The 22,521-nt window shown below is 35.8% G+C and overlaps 1 protein-coding gene across 1 annotated transcript in view; it reads right to left on the bottom strand.

Moving 5' to 3' along the window:
• Positions 1–373: 373 nt before the first annotated feature.
• LOC101508564 (CHD3-type chromatin-remodeling factor PICKLE) overlaps positions 374–22,521 on the bottom strand; it is a 25,131-nt gene continuing 2,983 nt past the window's right edge. Inside the window, 30 exon segments of the mRNA XM_027335042.2 lie at positions 374–1,101; positions 1,219–1,289; positions 1,719–1,851; positions 2,512–2,884; positions 3,137–3,267; positions 4,037–4,113; positions 4,221–4,282; positions 5,332–5,406; positions 5,496–5,632; positions 5,635–5,696; positions 5,699–5,843; positions 6,253–6,441; positions 6,801–6,882; positions 6,961–7,070; positions 13,020–13,142; positions 13,217–13,283; positions 14,340–14,509; positions 14,629–14,767; positions 15,935–16,038; positions 16,157–16,299; positions 17,462–17,561; positions 17,667–17,717; positions 18,613–18,720; positions 18,839–19,051; positions 19,125–19,261; positions 19,757–19,852; positions 19,959–20,209; positions 21,508–21,669; positions 21,907–22,061; positions 22,155–22,292. Of these exon segments, the coding sequence (XP_027190843.1) occupies positions 754–1,101; positions 1,219–1,289; positions 1,719–1,851; positions 2,512–2,884; positions 3,137–3,267; positions 4,037–4,113; positions 4,221–4,282; positions 5,332–5,406; positions 5,496–5,632; positions 5,635–5,696; positions 5,699–5,843; positions 6,253–6,441; positions 6,801–6,882; positions 6,961–7,070; positions 13,020–13,142; positions 13,217–13,283; positions 14,340–14,509; positions 14,629–14,767; positions 15,935–16,038; positions 16,157–16,299; positions 17,462–17,561; positions 17,667–17,717; positions 18,613–18,720; positions 18,839–19,051; positions 19,125–19,261; positions 19,757–19,852; positions 19,959–20,209; positions 21,508–21,669; positions 21,907–22,061; positions 22,155–22,292 (4,152 nt within the window). The 3' untranslated portion in view covers positions 374–753.

The following is a 22,521-nucleotide window of genomic DNA, read 5'->3' as shown; positions in this document are numbered from 1 at the left end:
CGTTGATTACAAATATTGACATTGGACTATCAAATTGGTTTATCTTTAAATATTTAAATTCATCAGAAGAAAACATCGCATGTGAACCTTATTTAATCAACTGGAGTTTAGATTGATGATTGAACCTTTACTCATGTTTGGTGTGATAATTTAAGTCTGGAATAACCAAAATGTAACTGGTTTAAATGTTATTTTACTACTTACCATGAATGTATGAATGTTGTGAAGCGTGTGCAGTCCTTTGTTTAGCTAACTGTCACCATTCTAATAATCGTACACATTGGATACTTTGAAAAAGACATGGGTCATTCGTATATAATCTCATAGGGTCAATATAAAAATTAAAAATTGATGCTCATAAGAGAAGCTGTAGTTACACATTCATAATATCAAAATTGATAATTGAAAACATTTTGAGGAAGTAAACATGTCTTAAACTTTCAAATTCCATCAATTCTCTGCTCGGACTCGAATAGAAAGTAAGAAGTCAATGCTAAAGTGCTACAGTGTAGTAAAGTATACATTTGATCATAAACCTAAATTTAAAAACAAAAACTTCGTAGTAACTTGTGAAATCTAACAATTTCCCATGGTCTCAGTTGCAGGGGATTTAAGAACTGCGGCATATGCTCTCTTTTTTTATAAGCTACATGCTTTTAATCTACTTCACTTTAGACAAGTTAAAAAATGTTGATTTAGATCATATATGATACATGGTACAACAAATATCTGTATGTCAACTAGATATTGCGTTTACTCATCCAATACAATGACTCCAGCATCAGAATTCTGTGCGTTCTCATTCAACTCGGCATCACTACTTTCATCCATCTCTATAACGCCTTCCTTTTTCTCCGTCGGTGTAGGATCAGAATCTGTTACCATATCTTTAGTCCCATCCTCTGCTGAAGAATCAAGTTTGCAGTCATTTTGATGGGTAGGCAGCGATTTGGACCCCAAAACTTCACCGTGCTCTACTGTGGGTGTTAGAATTCTGTTGATATCTTGACAAATGATTTCGAAGGACGGTAACTTCTTCACTGCATTGACCTCTTCCGGTTCTCTTGCCAACGTGGGGTTTTCCTCAACTACCTTGCACATCTGCTAATACAGAGGAATGATTGTTGATACAAATCTCTTTCTATTGAATAAGATGATGAAGTGATCCTTAATAAAAGTAGCTCATGAAGGGAGTAAAATTATACATGAATAATTTACCTCATTGTAAAGTTCAACTAATTTCAATCGATTTGGATCACTATCACAAGCAACCGAAGCATCTTCTGGAGCTGCAAAAATGGAAGCAGTACAAGTAAGTTTTCTGGTATTTTCTTTACCCCTTTTCAGATGGGTCTATATATAATATGACAGCCGGAGAAGGTCAGAAGAAAATGTCTTCAAATATTCTGTTTTTGTAAAATGATAGGGGGAATACAACACAAAAAAAAAAAAAAAAAAACAGAAATATGGACGACATTGACACAATATTTGTTGAGGTTCATGCATACTCTGGGGAATATTTTTGCACCTGACAACAGTACAGATTTTAATTTAGCTTCAGCCTGATAGCCCAGATTCAAAATCTGTGTCAAGTCAAATTCTAATTGTCTAGGTGATATACTCTTGGATTAGGCAATCATTTATCTGATAAACAAACTAAGCAACTGCAGTTGTCTGATTTAGAGAAAAGTATCTGATGAGCAACAATTGAATCATACCTATTGTTTCTACTTGTGGCAGTTGATCAATCATTTGGGTATCAGTATCCCCTGATTTATAACTTGGATTAGTAGTAGCATTGGGTACAGTTTTAAGTTCATCGTTGGTTACTTCATTTGCTTTTGGATCACCCTGCAAACAAAGTTCATGAGAAAGAAATGTCAGTCCACAAGCTATTGGTTTTCGTGGGATGTGTAAATAACCTTAAAACAACAATTAAAAATGAACCGAGGAAGTAATTAATGGCAGTAATTGAAAAGAAGGTCAACATAAATTTCCATGTAAACATAGAAAACTTAAATGTTTTTGGGAATATTAAAAGAGGTGTGACTGTGAACCCAAGAGACATGGTATCAACTTGTGTCCTTCCACTCAAAATGATATATATATATATATATATATATATATATATATGAAGATAGGCAATGATAAGCAAAATGGAGAAGGTGAGAGATAGAAAGGATCTTAACTCGGGACATAGGGTACATATATAAAGATCAACCGTCCCCTATTCTTGCATTTACCAATAAATTCCATTTCCACCTTACACAGATAGTGCCATGTTTGTTTTCATTTCTAAAACCCCATGCAAAATTAAATCATAGCACTCTAAAACTGTTGGCAGTTCATTTGATTCGAAGTACCGAACAAGCAAATTCATGAAAAAAGAATAATGCATCTACGACAGACTTCTGGCCAAATAATGTTTTGAACTTGAATCCTATGGCAGTCAAAAGAGAGAGAAAAAATATTTTGAAGACTTTATGCCCCATGAAATGTTGATACACTTACAAAGTATTCTTTCTGGTACTCAGCATTGACCCCTTTTTCCAAAAGAAGAACCCTCTTTTTTACAAACTCAACCTGTCTTCTCTGCATGTCTCTAAAATGATATAACATGGACGAGTCTGGATATAGCTGTGTTTGGTTCCTAGCATCACCTGAACCTTGGGCACCATCAGCTGCTATGTCACTTCCACCATTTTCCCTGGATTCATTGCTGGGTACTTCTGCATTTGTCAAATTTGCACCATTTTGCACCTGAGAGCCCATTTGTCCTGGTAGCGGTAAATTTATAACAGGAAGATTCAACTCCTGACAGATGACCTCCTGAATCTTCAGATCCTTATCATCAACAATAGCTTGCCACCTTCCATACCCATGCCTTGCATAGGAAAGGAATGTGTTACAATAGTATATCAACAAATAATCCGCAAACTACCAAACATCCATAACTGGCCATCACAAATCACATACAAGAAAAAAAATATGTATAGTATAGACTCTAGGTCTTTTAAGTTTTCATATTTTGTTAATATTGAAGATTTAAAAAAAAATTGGCTAAAAATCATGCAGTTAGAAGATCCTATTTGTTGCATTGTTCAAGAAAACAAAAGATATCTATCAAATTACATACTTTAACACAGCACGCAGCAGAAGTAAATCATGCTCCTCCCTCCACTTCCTTATACCCTTCAGACCTGGATAACGTAATAAGATGTCATCTGAAAACAGTGGAGTTTGAGGATGTTCTGATGCAAACTTCACCTGTATGTTTACATCCCAAGGGAAAGAAACACTTCAATCAGCCAAAGGAAATTCAACTTTAGAAAATTTATTCAACCTCCTACCCCACACCCCTATGCCCCCACCCCCCATCAACACACAAAAAGAGACAAGCAGTTTAAGTTTTATCCAATGTCAGCAAATCATTTTACATTGTTACATAAAAAAGACCTCCGTTATTACTAAACCCAAGTTTTTCACTTAAAATGAAAGCTTTTAACTGTTTTTAAAGATAAATGGCACTACACGGGTCATCAACAGCGTCAATCTTTTTAAATGGTGAGTGGGCAAATCTAAAATCAAAAGATACAAGCATAAATTTTCAATTTTTTTTCATCATAGGTTTCCCCAAACACTTTAAACAATGGTGAGAAGAGAATTTGAAAAGCATTTGTCTGGCATTGAACATACATCTAGGTACTATCACAATTTATTTGAATAAAGACATAACTAAACAACAATATCGCATGAAATGAGTAAACTGTACATCGCACACATCATAATTATTAGGAAAACTACCAAAATATATCTTGGTAAAAATATAACAGCGGGAACAGCAAAGTACTCAAACAGCTAAGCAAGCCATTATGTGGTTACTCATTAAACATTATTACATAGTAGTGTTTACTGTTTACCAAGAATTCCTTTCTTAGACTTCTTCCAATCTTTTATGTTGTGGCAAGGAGGCGCAGAATGGTAATATATACTATTAGCAAGCAGTTAAAAAAAAGAAAATTCATTCAGGACTTACTTTGTCCCTTATCAAGAGCAGGACTGCAATCCTAACAAGTACATCTTGGATTCGGAGTCCTTCTTTTGGAACACCATCTACAGGTAAATTATAAATAAAAAAGAATTAGGAAATTAAAACCAAAGTTGAAGTATTAAAAGAAGGAAAAATGAGATAAGATACATCAGCAATAAGGATCTACCACCTGTGAATGTAGAGGAATCAGTTATATCTTCAGCAATATGAGACAAGAAAAGGGTCCCATAACTGTAAAAATATACGGATACATATAAATCAAACTCACTCACAAAGAATGACTTTAAGGTGTGATACAAAGTACAAACCATAAGATAGAGGGATAAGATTATTAAACAGTTAAAAAAATATATCCGACATGTGGTAATGCTTATTATATTGTAAAACAGAATTGCCAATTTTGAAATGAGTGTACACCAAAGTTTTCCACCACCAGTTTAACTAAAAACGGTTCAATCAAATAGGCCCACTTGCACATGCATGTACCATTAATTACGTACTTAAACATTCAATAGCAAACATATGCCTATGAATGATAACGATATAAGCATGCATGCCACATATGTCAGACAAAGCACAGGCACTATTGAGAGAATAAGAGCTGGAAGATCAGGAGTCCCTCCAAAAACAAGAGACAGAGGCTCAAAGATAGAAAGAAAAAGAAAAGAAAAAGCAAGCCATCTTTAGGGACTAGTTATTGTTAATAAATGAAAAGAGAAAAAAAAACACGTGCACAACTCACCCACACTAAGAGACTAATTATTGTTAATTTAGAAATCTATATAGCCACCTACATAAGATCAACATTATTAAACCCAAAAATATATCCTTATTCTTATCTTCGTACATGCCTAAACTACTGTTACTTTTTTTTATGTTGAGAATTATAAGAGAATGTTAATTCCTTTGTTTTTAGCCTACTGTATGCATGGCCATTGTAATAGTTTAGGCCCCATGACAGCTGTCAGTCAGTCACCTGTTGATGAAAAGTGGTAACTGACTTCTCCCCTTTCCTACTAGATTTTGCCCCAATATATACATTATATGCAGCTACATACTTGAGTTTATAATATCAAAATGGAATGTTTTTAGTTTCGATTTTCTCTCTATTTTCACTCAACAAAGAACGCTCGGGCATAGCAGTGCGGCAGCCATGAAGTCCCATCCCCCGACAAAAATAAAGTCAAAATAAACTTCCAGCTAACACATGTTTGAAATAAAGACTTTATAAAACATCCCAAATATGATAATAACAGATAAAAGAAAAATCATGTCAATACTCTTTGATTTCTTCATAAGTCTTCTGCTTCATGCGGGAAGTAAATTCCTTCCAATCAAAATCACCAACCCCGTACCTGTAATATAACACAGTGAGATTAACCACAAACATTGCCAGGCAAAACCCTTTCGTCAACTCAATACATAAGATAAAATAGAAAATAACCTCATCAAAATTTGCACAAATGCAGCCCTCTGATTTTGATTAAAACCAAGTACTCTGAATGCTTTTCCTTCACCTTCCATCAGAGGAAGTGGCTCTGTGCTATCTGCTGCTAATAGATTTAAAGGAATATTTACATCACAGTCAAGGCCAGATAATCTAGGTCTTTCATGTCACAAAACCATATTAATAAATATACATACCCCGTGCTTTTTTTCTATAAGGCCTTCGACCAGAAGTAGTTCCATTGGAATTTGAATCACCATCAGTAAGCTCTGCTTCATAATTGTCATCCTCGTCAGAGCTTACATCTTCCAGACCAGCAAGGTCGTCCTCCTCAACAGAAACCATCTGGGAAATCAGGAAATAATAGGTTCTACCTTAACAAAAACACATAAAAAGGATACAGCAAAGGAACCTTTGCGGAAAAAGTTAACCACTCAAATTGTATAAACACCCCCCAACCCTGACATGCAAAAAAAGGGCTTAACAAGTACCAAAATCCTGGATTTCAATATTTAGTTATATAAACCATTAGCATATGTCATATATTTATAGGAAAGGAACTAGTTCTATAATCCATAATACCATAAAAAAGGTAGTAAAAAATATTAGAGAGTAAACAAAATATGTATTGAACTCATAAACTCATAAATACCATTACAGTAATCTACCATAAACTCATAAATGACCACAAGAACCAATGATATTTTCTTGCAAATTCATACAAGAAAATGGCACAAATACCACCATCACATACCAGCTTGCGGTTTCGCTTTCCTTTGCCCAAAGCATTGAACTCTTCAACTTTATGCTCTTGAAACTTGTCTTTTAACAACTCTTCCCAGTAATGTGTTCTTTCTGAACTGTTCATAGTTTCCATTGCTCTTTTTTGTGCTGCCTCCTCTGCTGCAGCCTCAGCTTCATCAACATACTCGAAATTTGCAACCTAGATCATATAATCCACTCAGTCAATCAAAAAGCATAGAGGCCAAACAGAAAGAGACCAAAATATATGCACAGTGAATTTCTGTAACAATGCTTTCGCAACAAATTAATTTAAAAAGTAAAAATGGCGGTTGAACTTTTTATGCAGAAAAAGAGCAATACAGTTGTACTCCCCATAACCAATTCTCTTTTTTTTTCTGCATCATGTGAGCCCAGGTGTGTATGGCTAAAAAATGGATATATGGCAGGAACAAATCAATGGCAACACAACTCACAACAAACCAGAATGTCTGATAGATCAATTTTGAATAAACATTTATAGCATAAAAATGTGTATGCATGACTATATGATAAATCAACCTTAAAAGCCTTCAGAAATCCATCTTCCTCTTCATCATCCAAAGTAGCCTCTTCATGTCCAACTTGGTCACGATCCAGCAACCTATTGTGAAAAAATATATGTGGGATAAAATTCGCGAGCATTTTCCTATTTCATGTTTGAAGAAGAGTGCTTGATTACCTATCGATAGCAGCTGCATCATAATGGATTTGACGGGATTTTCCAGCTTCATCGTCCTCGTCTGCAAATAACTCCTTTGAGCCATACCTTATGATGTCATCCAACTCTTCCTGAGCATAATTGACAGTCAAAGCTAGCATCAAATCTCTTAGCAATACTAAGTTCAATTTGTTATTAAATGCTTGATCCTCCTAATCCACAGTTGACTTTAAAATTTTAGAAAATATCAATCTCTTGAATAAAATAGCATATGACCTTCAAAGAAACATTTAGAGCACATTGGAACATGAGGTGCCTAATTTGTTTATTCTTATATATACAGTGGTTTCCAATTTTGAAGTACATGATTGTTCTATATTTTAAGGAGGATTTTTAGTGAGGTGATACATGCTTTCGAGGGCAATGCCTGATGTTTTCCTCATCCTGTTGACTGGATTTCAGACAATAGTTGATCTTGGGAATCAACTTATTGTGAAGAAAGAATGGAGAGCTTTACTTTGCTGATGAACCTCTATCTTCACCCCTAGCCTCTTTTATCATTCTTTTTAGGAGCATATGCCTTATCCTAACTTGTGGAGCATTTCCTTTTACTCATCTTAAAATAAATGTCAAAACCCCCAACACAAAGGAATTGCAAATTACAAATTTACAACTATTGGGAGTTTAAGATATCCTCCAAAACCTTTTGCAAGAATGGTGGCTAAAAAATGAAAATAGATTCATAAGTGAAGTAATGCTAATCAATTTCAATACTCTGTCAGGTCTTATATGACTACTACTTTGAGGAGAGCTGTAAGGGGAAATTGTTAAGAGCTGTAACAACTTTGCCTACGCCTATGTGGCAAGGAGTGCGGGAAAAGGAGGGAATCAGTTTGGAGTAAGGATTGAAGGGAAGGGGAATATCTGGAAGATGGAGGCAAGAATTGAGGAAGGTGGAAGGTTTTGGGTGGGTTGCAATATTATGTCCTTCTGTACAATTCCATGTATCTTGTTTCCATTTTTTCCTGCATTTTTACTCTTTACAGAGGTCTGCTTCTGCTTGTAAGGAGCTTGACCTCCATACATCTTGCTTCAGTTAGAAATAAAATCAACTTATGTGTACATTCCAGCAGAAATATGTATGGAGTGTATACTGTTGAATAAGAGAAAATGAGAGAGACATATGGTGAAACCGTGTGTCTGAACTACACAACGGAGTCTGTTTTATATAGGCTCAAGGCAATAAATACAAAAATAAATATGGGAGATATTATCCCTATTTACATGATATGTAATAAATATAAATATATTTTCAACACTCCCCCTCAAGCTGGAGCATATAAATCATATGCACCAAGCTTGTTACATATATAACTGATTCGAGGACCTCTCAGAGACTTAGTGAATACATCTGCCAATTGATCATTGGAATTAACAAAACTAGTGGTGATGTCGCCTGATTCGATCTTCTCCCTTACAAAGTGACAATCTATCTCAATATGCTTGGTCCTCTCATGAAAAACTGGATTAGAGGCAATGTGCAATGCTGCTTGATTATCACATATTAATGTCATTTGTGTTGCCTCTTCAAATTGAAGCTCTTTGAGTAACTGTTTCAACCAAATGAGCTCACAAGTCACTAATGCCATAGCCCTGTATTCAGCTTCAGCGCTAGATCTTGCAACTACACTTTGTTTCTTACTCTTCCAAGATATTAAGTTTCCTCCAACAAGTACACAATACCCAGAAGTGGATCGCCTATCAATGGGTGAGCCTGCCCAATCGGCATCTGAATAACCAACTATCTGAGTATGTCCTCTGTTTTCATAAATTAGACCTTTTCCTGGAGCACCTTTAATGTATTTCAAGATTCGTATCACAGCATCCCAGTGTTCTTGACAAGGAGAATTTAAGAATTGACTTACCACACTGACTGCAAAAGAAATGTCTGGACGGGTGACTGTGAGGTAGTTTAATTTACCAACCAATCTTCTGTATCTCCCTGAATCTAAAAATGGCTCCCCATGATTAGGTAGAAGTTTGACGTTTGGATCCATAGGAGTGTCAACCGGTTTGGCATTCAACAAACCTGTCTCTTCAAGAATATCCATAGCATATTTTCTTTGTGAAATTACTAAGCCGTCCTTAGATTGGGCTACCTCAATACCCAAGAAGTAGCGGAGCTTGCCAAGATCTTTAGTTTGAAACTGATGAGATAAATGTTGTTTCAATTGGAGTATGCCCTGTTGATCACTACCAGTTATGACAATATCATCTACATAGACAATCAAGTAAATGCACCCTTGGGTTGAGTGACGATAAAAAAGAGAATGATCAGCTTCACTTCGAATCATGCCAAATTGTTGCACTACTGTGCTAAATCTACCAAACCAAGCTCGAGGAGACTGTTTAAGACCATAGAGAGACCTCTGAAGTCGACAAACCATGGTAGAGGACTCCCCCTGAGCAACAAACCCAGGTGGTTGCTCCATATACACTTCTTCTTCAAGGTCACCATGCAAAAAAGCATTTTTAATGTCAAGTTGATGTAGAGACCAATGTCTGATGGCTGCAATAGAGAGGAGTAGTCTAACAGAGGCCATCTTAGCCACAGGGGAGAAAGTATCACTGTAATCGAGGCCAAAAACTTGAGTGTACCCTTTTGCTACCAAACGAGCTTTAAAACGATCAATCTTACCATCAGGACCAACTTTCACCGTATAAAGCCAACGACATCCTACTAAAGACTTTCCCGACGGTAAAGGAACCAATTCCCATGTACCACTACTCTGAAGTGCACACATCTCGTCAATCATTGCTTGTCTCCACTCTGGGTGAGATAAAGCTTCACCTGGAGATTTAGGAATAGAAACAGAAGACAGGGAAGACAAACAAGTATAATGCAAAGGAGAAAGACGATGGTAACTCAAGCCAATGTAATGAGGGGATGGGTTACGAGTAGGACGTATACCTTTACGAATAGCAATAGGAATATCAAGGGTCGGATCCGATAAAGAAGGAGGTGGCGGTGAAGGAGCGTCTGGAGTGACCTCGGTATCAAGAACAGGTGTAGGGACATGTACAACCGATGGTGGTTGACGACGACGATATGTCTGAAGAGGTTGTACAGTTGGAGGATCAACAAGAGGAGTCTCAAGTGGGACAGTGGGAGGGGCCACAGGAGGTGTCTCAGGTGGGGCATACGTAATAGGCTCTAATGGTAAAAGAGAAGGTGAAATAGACTTTGGTAGGTCCAGAGGAATAGTTGCAGACAAAGGATCAGGAAGCGACTCATAGTATGTAACAGACTCAAAAAATGTGACATCAGCCGATATGAGATATCGTCGAAGAGTAGGAGAATAACAACGATAACCTTTTTGGGACCGATGATAACCCAGAAAGACACATTTTAATGATCGAGCTGAAAGTTTGTCAAGACCAGGAGTGAGATTGTGGACAAAACATGTAGATCCGAAGACCCGAGGAGGAAGTGAGTGAAGAGGGGTACCAGGAAAGAGGATCGAGTGAGGGACTTTGTTATCAAGAGCAGACGAAGGCATGCGATTTATAAGATAGCACGCCGTTAGAACAGCATCGCCCCAAAAGCGAGATGGTACATTACCATGAAGAAGGAGAGTACGAGTGGTTTCAATAAGGTGCCGATTTTTGCGTTCGGCTACCCCATTTTGTTGAGGTGTATGAGCACAAGATGTTTGATGAAGAATGCCGTTAGAGGTCATAAAATTTTGAAATTGATGGGACAAATATTCACGGGCATTATCACTGCGCAAAGTGCGAATGGATACACCAAATTGAGTTTTAATTTCCTTATAAAATTGTTCAAAAATAGAAAATAATTCAGACCTATTTTTCATTAAAAATAACCACGTACAACGGGAAAAATCATCGATAAAGGTAACAAAATATCTAGACTCAAGTGTGGAAATAGTACGAGAGGGACCCCAAACATCTGAGTGAACTAAAGCAAATGGGGAGGAAGCTCGTTTATTAGCTCGATCAGTGAAATGACTACGAGTGTGTTTCCCTAATTGACACGACTCACAATTTAAGCTAGATATTTTGGTTAGATTAGGTACTAATTGTTGAAGTTTGGGAAGACTCGGATGACCTAACTGAGCATGTATAGTAAGAGGAGAATATGTGGTAGGGCACGCTGTTGATGGGTTTGAGAGATAATAAAGACCATTAGACTCACATCCGACACCAATTTGTCGTCCTGATATTCGGTCTTGCAAAGTAACATTGCAATTAGTAAATGTGACAACACAGTCATGAGAACGAGTCAATCGACTGATAGAAATTAAATTAAATGGGCATCCAGGCACATAAAGGACAGATTTAACTAACAGAGTAGGGAGGATTTGGACAGTGCCAATCCCTTGAGACTGTGTTTGGGAACCATTGGCTGAGACTATCCTAGGTAAATAACCAGATGTTGTGAGAGAGGAGAAAAGAGTCTTATTACCAGTAATGTGATCAGATGCACCAGAATCGAGAATCCATGGGCTATGAGAAGGTGAGATGCAAACAGGTGAATTACCACTTTGTGCGGCGGAAACAGCGGAACTCGAGTTCTGACAATACTCTCTCCACCGAAGAAAATCTTTATAAGTAGCCATAATCAATAAGTAGTTACCTAAAAACCAGCAGCAAAACAGTGGCGGAATATGGTTTTTTTTTTTTTTTTCGATGAACAGTACCGCGCGATGAACAGTGTCGCGCGATGAACAGTGAACAGTGGAGAAAAAAATGAACGAAAAAGCGAGAAAGAAGGGTAAACCGGAATTGAGACACGGTTTACCGAAAAAAAAATCTCACCGAAGGACAGTGGGTCCCGGGGTAATCACGGTATAGGGTTGTCTCTCTTAATAGGCTCTAGATACCATGTTGAATAAGAGAAAATGAGAGAGACATATGGTGAAACCGTGTGTCTGAACTACACAACGGAGTCTGTTTTATATAGGCTCAAGGCAATAAATACAAAAATAAATATGGGAGATATTATCCCTATTTACATGATATGTAATAAATATAAATATATTTTCAACATATACAACCAAGTTGGCCATATTCTGATAAAGTAAGCATAAACAGGGAAATGAACAGTGAATAAAAGCAATGACAACAGCATGGTTGTCAAACCCAAGATCCCACCTAAAATTGTTTGGGTATAAAAAAATCGTAAATTGTGGGATTGTAACACACATCATAAGATCCCACAAAAGAGACAATTATATCATAATTAAAATATATAACCTTAAATTAATTTTTTTTATTAATTTAATCATAAATCACAAGCTTCTATGCTATATCACTTCTGCTTCCAGCATCAAACAACAACAAACAAATACTTATTTTGTTTTAAAAAAAATAAGCAAATCATTTTATACTTGCTAATCAAAAAACATACAGCATTTCTTTTTATTATAACTTATTATTATTTTTGTTGTTGTTATTATTATTAATTAATATTATTATATGCCTGAATTTTTTAAATCACGTTAGCAATTATTATTAATTAATTATATAAAACTTACAAACTAAAAAAGAAAGCAACTTATTGAATAATAAGCAAAATGACAGGTATATAACCGGCAAGTATCATAAACTGGGTTAGGGTTTTTTATGCGCAGCGCCGTTTTCAATAAACCGAGTTGCGGATCCAACCCGTGAACCAAACTATACAACAGACGCGCGAATGCTCCTACAATTTCACGCAGGCCGCACCACCTGTTCCAGCGATTTAAGCACTGTGCCGCTGCGGTGAACAACGGATGTCGCGTGAGATCGTGTGATCTCACGATCAGTTGCACACGCCTAACAACCATGGATAACAGAGCAAAAATGAAAAATGAATATTTTTCTGATATCCCCGAGTCCAATAAAAAGCCACTGATCAATATCCATTTACCGCCCGGTTTTTGCTATATGCGGATGAAAAAGATGACAAGAAGATATTTCCTAACAAATATTAAATAATGCAGTCTTAACAATGAAACTGTAAATTTCTACCAGCTTTCACAACATAAGCCTTCACCTTAGAAAAAGTATTTTTTTACCTGGTTGATATTTTGAGCCTTTAGCCTCCCGACAACAAGGTGTTCTAACACCATTTTCTTCTTAGTCATTTGCATCATCCTTTCTTCAATCGTTCCTCGCGTTATAAGCCTATAAATCAACACCTGCAACACCAAAACTATTATAATCTTTAAAGCCAACAATAATTATTGACTTCATATCAATAAAAAATTCAAACCTTATTAGTTTGGCCAAGTCGATGAGCTCTAGCCATTGCTTGTAAATCAGCATGAGGATTCCAATCACTACATAATGGCATTGATAAAAAAAATTGATTAAATTAGACAGCAAATAACATAAAAACAAAAACAAAATATTTCCACATTATATGGATTGTCAGCTATATATATAGCTGTTATCCACTAGTTGTAAGAACTGAATCCATTTTTGCCCCTAAATGCATAACACAGATTCAGTGTAACTTTCTCTTCTCACGTACATAGAGGGCTCTGTCACAGCGACGTTTCAGAGGGAGGTAAGCCAGCAGTGGCTGGTCAATGGGGCAACTAGAATGCTAGGGTTTCAAACTTGGGACATTTTAGGGTTTTATCAGGCACATAGGATGTGAGCACTCATACCAACTTGAATATGGCATTAAATATGATTCAAAATGCTAGAGAGACCTGAACTCTCCACTTTCCAAAATGCCTAATTGCATGCATTACAGTTCTTTGTCCCTACTTTTTATTTCCATCTTAGAATTCCTAAATAACCAACAAAAGTTAGTCATCTATTACAAGGACCTGTATCTCTATTCAACAGACCCGGATGTTTAAACTTCTGCTCGTCCCCTAACATACACCTTTTTAATAGGGACTTGCGGCTAATGAATTTCGCTGATCAAAGACCCCACTAAACTTTCTAAAACATAGGAATCCTCCATGCTTATAAGCTAGCCAGCAGCCAAAAGAGACCCTCGACCTTGTTACACTTAAGTAAGACACTGCCAGTCTAACAACAATAAAAAGTAGAGAGCTTAAGGTAACTTAGTTACAACTCACATGCATAACAGATAAAGGTAAAAAAGAAATTCACCACATATCAATCAGTCATATATAATAGAACAATGACAATGAATAGCCAGGCACCAAGAAACTACTATATAGAAGATATTTACATTTGTCTTTCCAGTAGAAAAACTTTACGAGCCACAATTGTGAAAACTGAAGACATTTTAATCCCCCAAAAAAATAACCTTTAGATAGTATAACTTGTTTTGTGTCCAATTTTAAATATATGATTATAATGTAATATTTTTCTAGACCAAAAAGAAAAAGAATTGCAGGAGTTTAAAGGTTCACCTGTCATATATGACAACTGTGTCAGCAGTAGCAAGGTTTATCCCCAAACCCCCAGCTCTTGTAGAGAGAAGGAAGCAAAATCTTGAAGAATTTTTGGCATTAAAACGATCTATACGTATTTGTCTTTCAGCTCCACCAACCTTGCCATCTATCCTTTCATACTGCCATTTCTATTTATTTTTCAAAAAAAAAAACAAGAGAAAGAAGAGAAGAACAAACTGAGTATCACAGTGTAACAATCAACTTCAAAATTTTGGTTAATAAAAACAGATTAATCTCATATGAGTACCTTGTAAGAGCAGTAATCTTCAAGCAAATCAAGCATGTGCTGAAATTGGGAGTATATAAGAACTCTATGTCCTTGCTCTTTAAGCTTTACCATCATCTTGTCCAGCAATTGCAACTTCCCCGATGATTCCACCAGTTGTCTGTCACATAGAAAGTAAAAGGAATAGTGTTAATGAAAAGTATATCACAATCATGGTTGTCAAAATAGCGAGTCAACCTAGGAAATTGGCTCAGTTTTAAGAGTCCAAGTGAACAAATTTGATTGACTCGCTGTCAAACGAGTGATTTTTTTTAAATGTGGCCCAAAACAGAAGGCTCGGTACGTTTCAATTGTGTCTCACTGTTTCTTCTTCAGCTTAGGCCCCAGATAGCCTTGATACACAGAAGCAGTAGATATCAGTGATACACAGCAGAGAACCAGCAACCACTGTGAACCCCAGAGCTTCAACCGGAGACGTGAATGGAATCCCTCCTTCTCCGGCTGTCATTGAAGCTAGTTCTGGTTAAGTCTCTTACTCAGTCTCCCAGTTCTCTTTCTATCACACATCTGTCAGGTCTTCACTATTTTCAGCAGTGACAATATCATATGTTTCCTATGTTTCTGTCTCCTTCTACTTCAAATTGCCAATGTGTTACTTATTTTATTTAAGTATTTTTTTTGGGCCTGTTTCTTTTATTAACTGATTTGATTTAAGTTAGAAATAATTTTTAAGAAGTTAAATTAGAAGAACCTGCCTTTGCTTTGGGTAGTTCTATACACACCAGACAACTTCCTTGTTCTTGAAACTTTGAAACACTGTTATGCATTAGAATCTGTGTTCTTTGGATTGGCCACTAAGCACCGCTATTTGGGATTGATAAATCTCTACTGTGTTTGTTTTTATTTTAATTTTGCAATTGTTGTTTGCTTCTGCTCAGAGTGTCACAAAGTCAAAATGTCCGAGGGAGGTGGACATTTGAAGGAATTAGCTCTTGTTTCTTGAAATAATTTTGCTTTGGGGAACTTGGTAATAAGTATGGTTTCATCATTTGTGTTAGTGTGATTATATTCTGGATATATGCAAATATATGAGTTTAGGAGTCAAGTTTACCTAAATTATTGACTTTGACAACCTTGACCACAATAATGCCTTTCAACATGTTAAGTTGTTAACCAAATATTTCATTTGTTACACAACTAATAATGGCTAATAATTTTCAATTGGAAAAACAGAAACAAGATTTAGCCGCAAATAAGCAGAGGACCCAGTATTTCTTACAATGTAACAAAAACAATATTGGTCTAAGAAAATGGTATAAGAACTTACTTGAATGCTTCTTTTGGATCGTCAATATCTGGCTCAACGCCTTCTAACATGTAAGCATGACAACAGAGCTTACGCAGTTCCATAACAACATTGATAAGAGAAATCTGATTTAAAAAAAAAAAATCAATACTAATACTATTAAGATGATTTGGCTCTTAAACTCATGATGCTACTATGATTAAGAGTAAACCAATGATCAATTCACTAAAGCATGAATCTTGCCTGTGCACCACCACGACGAGTTAATATCTGATAATTACGGGTCAAAATTGCCTTATAATATTCTTTTTGTTTGCTGCTCAAATCAACTCGTAAAATAAGTTCCTTTTTAGGAGGTAGTTCCTTCATGACATCTTTCTTCACTCCTGAGATAATTAAAAAAATTAACCCACAATTTAGCAATACACATTTCTATAAAAAAACGAATTACCAAATATTTAGTTAATTATCAGAACATTGAGTAACCAAGACTCTGAAATCCCATTTGCAATATACATCAGTGCAAAAATTAAAATTACCAAATGAAATTATTGGACATTTACAGTAGCGCTGAGCACTTCAATTTTTAGCATTATGCCAGAAAGTCAATTTATTTATAGCCTTATGCCGAACAATAAGAGATTAACGGACCAATTCCAATATGGATAATTCCAGCAACTGCCAATCACTTTTCTTCTGGTTGAAAAATTGACAAACAAACTATATGCATAAGGCCTACAACTTCTGGAAGGAATGAATCCCTACCATACAACTTCTCTCTATAATGACTGCAGAGCCCAAAACTTCAAGAAAAAGGTTAATGCTGTAAATATTTAAATTAGATTAGAATCATAATTGTAATTATTAGCATGTATTTTACTTCCTTATTTTCTCATTTTCACTTCTTAGGGTTAGCTTATATATTAACATTAGCGCTTGTTCGCGTTGAGCTTGACAGTTCAGTTAGTTTCATGAGGGTTTCCTACTCCATCTCGGAACAGTTGTTTTGTGGCTATTCTACCTTGTGTTTGTAAGGATCTCTAACACACTTTCTCTCACCATGATGGGAAAGAATTTTACTTTTTCACCCATTAATGATTCCAAAACTAGGCATGAAGATATTTGGGATAATTTACTTTAGTGCTGCTGATCATATGGCCCCTTATCCCTCATTTTTCATTCTATCTATGTCACTCATTTTTCATCATATCTTTGCTTTGTCCGGTAAACTTCACATTATTGTGGCTAAGGTCTTGTACCTTTCTAATGGAGGCAGACGAAGTGGCCTGATAACAGACTGCATGGGTAGTCACAAAAAAAGTGGATTTTCAAACACTCCCACGCCCATGGGCCTGGAGAGTGGACAATGCAGACAACGACAATAGATCTATGATAGACTTTGATATCATCTTAGGTTGGGCCTAACTCAACCCCACAAATAACTTCAACCAGTAGGGCTTCGTGATATATTGAGATTAAACAAAAAAAAATTCAGACAACCGAAAATGAAGAGAAATTGTGCCACTTATTTAAGATTGCAATGCATACTTCGCAGAAGATGCGGGGCCAGCATTTTATGAAGCCTTGAAATCTGTTCCTCTTGATTGATATCCTTGAATTCTTCTTGGAACTCCTCTAAACTTCCAAACTGACAGCAGTCAAATATAAAGTCCATTAGATACTTATGATAAGTATAAGCAAATTCAATAACTTAAAACTATGGTTTATCTTATAGTACATTCCTCACACTAACCTTCCCAGCATCAAGGAAATGCATAAGCATAAAAAGTTCATCCAAGTTGTTCTGTAGCACACAGGACAAGCTATCATTAGTATATTTCATCTTCAGAAAGATAAACTAAATATATGCAGCCATTCTTTAAATTAAAAGTATGTGCAACAGACAAGTTAGCATATGTAAATTACTAAATTTAAACAACTATAAAAAAATACAACTATTCTATTTAGAGTTGTAAATTCAGTTTGGAAACAAATTAATTAATCAAAAATGCAAAACTGTACAACTTTATGCTGTAGACGAGTAGAAATACACACCATAAATCCACGATTGAAACTCACACGAAGTCTATTCAATCTGCATAAGATATCATTATCTAACTTCCTTTTAACAATGACTAATGCTAAGGAAAGGATAAGCTCTTAATGGTAGTATAATTGACTTTCAGTTAACTTAATTGGTTTAACTGTTGATTAATCAATGAATGTGGTTCTCAATGTCCATCTTACGAGGAAAAAGCTGAATCTTATGAGAACTTCACCTCCACATATATTTATCCTTTGCCAAATCTGTTCACCTTATATTAGTGATAAAATGATGATAGTGCATGTGCAAAAGACTACTTAAGCTTTAGCACAAATATTTACACACATAAACTGGAGTGAATATATCCCTGTGAAGCCAACAAAATATTATGGCGGGAATTCATGCTAAAACCAAGGTAACATTAACACATGTTTTATTAAGGAAATTTATGGGCGACTCAAAATCAGAGATGCACCAAAAAATGTATGACCCAAATTTAGAAAATGGAACTCCTAGTTTGTAGTCACAACACAATCTGTCAAGACAAAAATCAGCCAGACAGCGCAAATAACAAAACAAAAACACAGCTCAATTAACCAATGATAGAAAATCAGGACAAAATTTCAAACCAGATATCACATAATTGAAAGTGAACCTGAAGAGGAGTTCCAGTCAAGAGAACACGATGTCTGCTAGAATATTGCTTCAATGAAGAAAATAATTTTGAATCCTTATTTTTGAGGCGGTGACCTTCATCAACTATCTAGGTATGCATGTAGAAGTAGACTATCAGCATAATAGAGAAACTCGAAATGTGAATAGAAGTAATAGAGGCAACTAATATTTCTTGTTCTGGAAATATAACAGTATGCATATCTTACCATGCACTCCCATTTTATAGGTTTTAACGATGCTGTGTCAAAGTTGATCATCTCATATGATGTCAAAAGGACATCAAACTTAATCCTGTCTTGCTTACTTTCACTAACTATCTGACCAGATTTCTTTTTCTTGATCTTCTTCAGTTTCTTGGGAAAGTAAAATTCGTGTTCTCTGATAACATTACGAGCTTGGGAAGATCCAACATACATAATCTGCAAAAATAAACATACAATTAAAAGAGTAACTACCAAAATGAAGTATTACCAACAATCCCCATATACATACAACATTCATTTGAGGGGCCCATGTTGCAAATTCACGCTCCCAGTTTCGCAGCGTTGAAAGTGGAGCAACCACCAGATGTGGAGAGACACCTTCTTCAAAAAGGGATGCTAAGAAAGCAATACTCTGTATGGTTTTTCCTGCAGGTATAAAACTAAGCCATCATGGTGCAATAACATACTTCTCTAGAAATTCCAAATTAGTAGTTGGTTCAGCCACGGTTGGTTCTTAGTCCCTTAGAACCGGATCAAACTTGGTCGAACCGGTTTGGATTGCAGTTCAACAGGTTTGTTCTTTATTGCACTTTTAAAAAATGTCATTTTAATTAATTTATTAGTCATCCGGTTCAACCGTGGTTGAACCAATTGAACCATGATCAATAGGTCTCGCCGGTTCATTATCCGGTTTGGTTCTGACAACATTGGTATGAAGTATCAACTCAATGAGGTTGGTTCTGCTTGTAACAATAAAATTAGTTACATCGAATAATTAAGAACCAACATACACCCTCATTTAGCTTGTTATATTCCCTTTCCTTGGGAATGGAATATCCTACCATCCCATAAACTTTTTATCTGCCCAAAAACAAGGTAATAAATGGATAGAGAATAAGAGAGAGAAACAGAACTAAGTACCAAGTCCCATTTCATCAGCAAGTATGACATGTGTTTGTTTGGACCAAGAGAATCGTAAGAAGTTCAAGCCTTCAAGCTGATATGGGTGTAAAGAACCTTCACCAACATGAAAATTAAATCAGGCAATCTAGATCATCTATATATGAAAATGATAAACAAAGCATGATACTGCCAGAAGAATAGACCAGCAACAAAAAAATACCTCCTCCTGAAAGAAACTTGGGACTATGTTCATACTGTTGAAATTCTTTCTGTTGTTTCTTCGATTCTGCATCATCATTATCACGGCTTTTTTGCTTGATGTAAGCAAGTTTGCTTGACCGAGAACGAAATCTATTGAATCTTTCTATTTCCGGTTGAAATGCAGAAATATCAGACTCATATTCCCAATAACATTCATCGTATGAAAGCTCTTTCCACTTCACCAGATATTCCTTCTCATCATTATCACCCCTGTACCATTCAAACAGATTCCATTAAAACACATCCATTTGTCAACATTGTTATTGGAAAAATTAGCACAAAACAATTAAGCAACATTTCTAACATCTAAGCCCTTAGGTTGCACATTGCAGTTTCACCATTCTCTCATGATCATATGATGTGACAATGTGTTTCTTTTTTTCTGTTGGGGCGCACTAAAAGAAGGAAAATTTGATGAAGAGGAGGAAGATACTATCAGATATTGAAAATATCCTCCAATAGATACCACAATAATTTTCCTTTTGATGATACTATTTGCCACTACTTTACTAGGGTAGAACCAAATATGATTAATCACAATATGAGTGGCGAATCAAAGAAAAACAGAGCTAAACATACACACAGACCACGAGAGGACTAACTTACAACATGTATAAGTCTGCGTATACTTACACAGTTACACTTTGTAATAAATTTTTATAAATGGTAAATTTCATCAATCCAAATGGATTGAAAGTTCTAATGAAGTGGATTTAGTCTTTTCATACCATTCAAAAACTATGATACTATATCACACCACTCCATTTTAATGTACAATAGTAACATTACATTATTTAAAATATAAGTATTGGGTTTAATGTACAATGGGGTTGAATGGCAAGGGCATATCACAAGCATCAATCAGGGCCTATAGTGGTACTTTTATATTCAATCAAAGTACTTTCACTGTTACAAGCAGAACCAAACCAACCCCACTGAGTTGACACTTTATACCACTCCATTTTAACGAACGATATGTTATTTGAATTATTGAACACTTCAACACACGCCACTCCATTTTTATTATTGGCAAACTTTATCAATCCAATTGGATTGAACATTCTAATAAAGCAGATCAAAAATTACATAATATACAAACACACAACTCTATTTTAATTTACAATGTTATTGAAAGCATAAGTAAGCATCTACTATTAGACTGCATAGCTAGAAAAGTCTTGGTTATCTATATTTTACAATATATTTTTATCAATATAATATCACATCATTGAACGGATGGATTACTAAATTTGGCAGTTCAAAAAAATTATCAAGTGCTGCAAATATCCAATGCCTACACCGAATGTCAACCTAAAGTCAAGAAGGATAGTCTGGACCTGACTAACACACCAACACTACCCAAATTCCTGGTTAACATTTTGTCACTCAAAATCTAGAAATTACAAAATATTCTTATTTCATAATTTGTCAAGAAAATAGGAACAAATAATCTCATCTTATTTTGCATATATAGTAAAAGAGGAAAATAAATCCCCAGGCAGTTTAACCTGCAAGCAAGTACTCGATCAACTGTAGTCCATTCAGGGCGAATGGCAACAAAGTCTTCATCAGAAGTATTGGAGGAATCCATTTGACGGTGGAAGTTGTTCACTTTGGTCTTCAGACGAGGATGATTCTTAAAAGCTTTCAGAAACTCTTTCTCTGGAACCCTAAAGAGGGGGGAGTATAAAGATTTAGACGAGAAAATTTTACAAGATGGATCAAAACAAAAAAATACAGCAAAGAAGATGTAAGTGGTGAAAACTAAAAAGCAAAAGTGATACATAAATAGATTGAAAAATGAGGATGGGAAATTAATACATAATAACAATTGAAGAAGGTCTAATAGACACTATGGAAAGGTGGAACACAGTAAAGTATCAGTTCCAAGTTTCCAAAAAATTTACCATGTGCAGTGCAGATATGATAGTCCCTTCCACTTAACAAGGTATTGTTTAACAAAAATTTGCTTTGACCCCAACTTTGTGTCGTCACCATCCGCATCTACAGTAGGGCGCATCTCACAGTCTAATAACTTATCAATATCAGTAAGTGGGCTAACCTGCAAAAAAAAACAAATCAAAAATTTAAGATATAGGCCGTCACTCAAGCAAAAATATATCATAAGTATTTATTTATAAACATAAACACTCACACATTCAGGGCACCTCCAGTTGTCGGGAGCAGGGCCTTTAAGTGGTGGAAGTAAACACCTAGAATGATAAGCATATGTGCAAGTTTCACAGCTCAGGAGATCTCCACTTTCTCCACAGGCTTGACATAAATCCTCTTTCTATTTAAAAAAATAGAAAGATAAAAAAAATGAAGTGAGGAAAAATGAGTACAAAACATTTACTAATTTAAAGCAAGGAAACCAAATATATGCAAAGATGCCAACTATATCAAACAATGTCATATTGGTTTATACCATGCATGGCTTGGGTCCAGTACAGGTTGGCGCTCATGGAAACTTGTTGGGTGGTTTTTTTTTTTTGGGGGGGGGGGGGGGGGGGGGGGTTGGG

This window comes from Cicer arietinum, chromosome 5 (genome assembly GCF_000331145.2).
Source record: "Cicer arietinum cultivar CDC Frontier isolate Library 1 chromosome 5, Cicar.CDCFrontier_v2.0, whole genome shotgun sequence".
NCBI lineage: Eukaryota > Viridiplantae > Streptophyta > Magnoliopsida > Fabales > Fabaceae > Cicer > Cicer arietinum.
The sequence above is the reverse complement of the archived record's forward strand: the minus strand, read 5'-3'. Positions and strand labels throughout refer to the sequence as shown.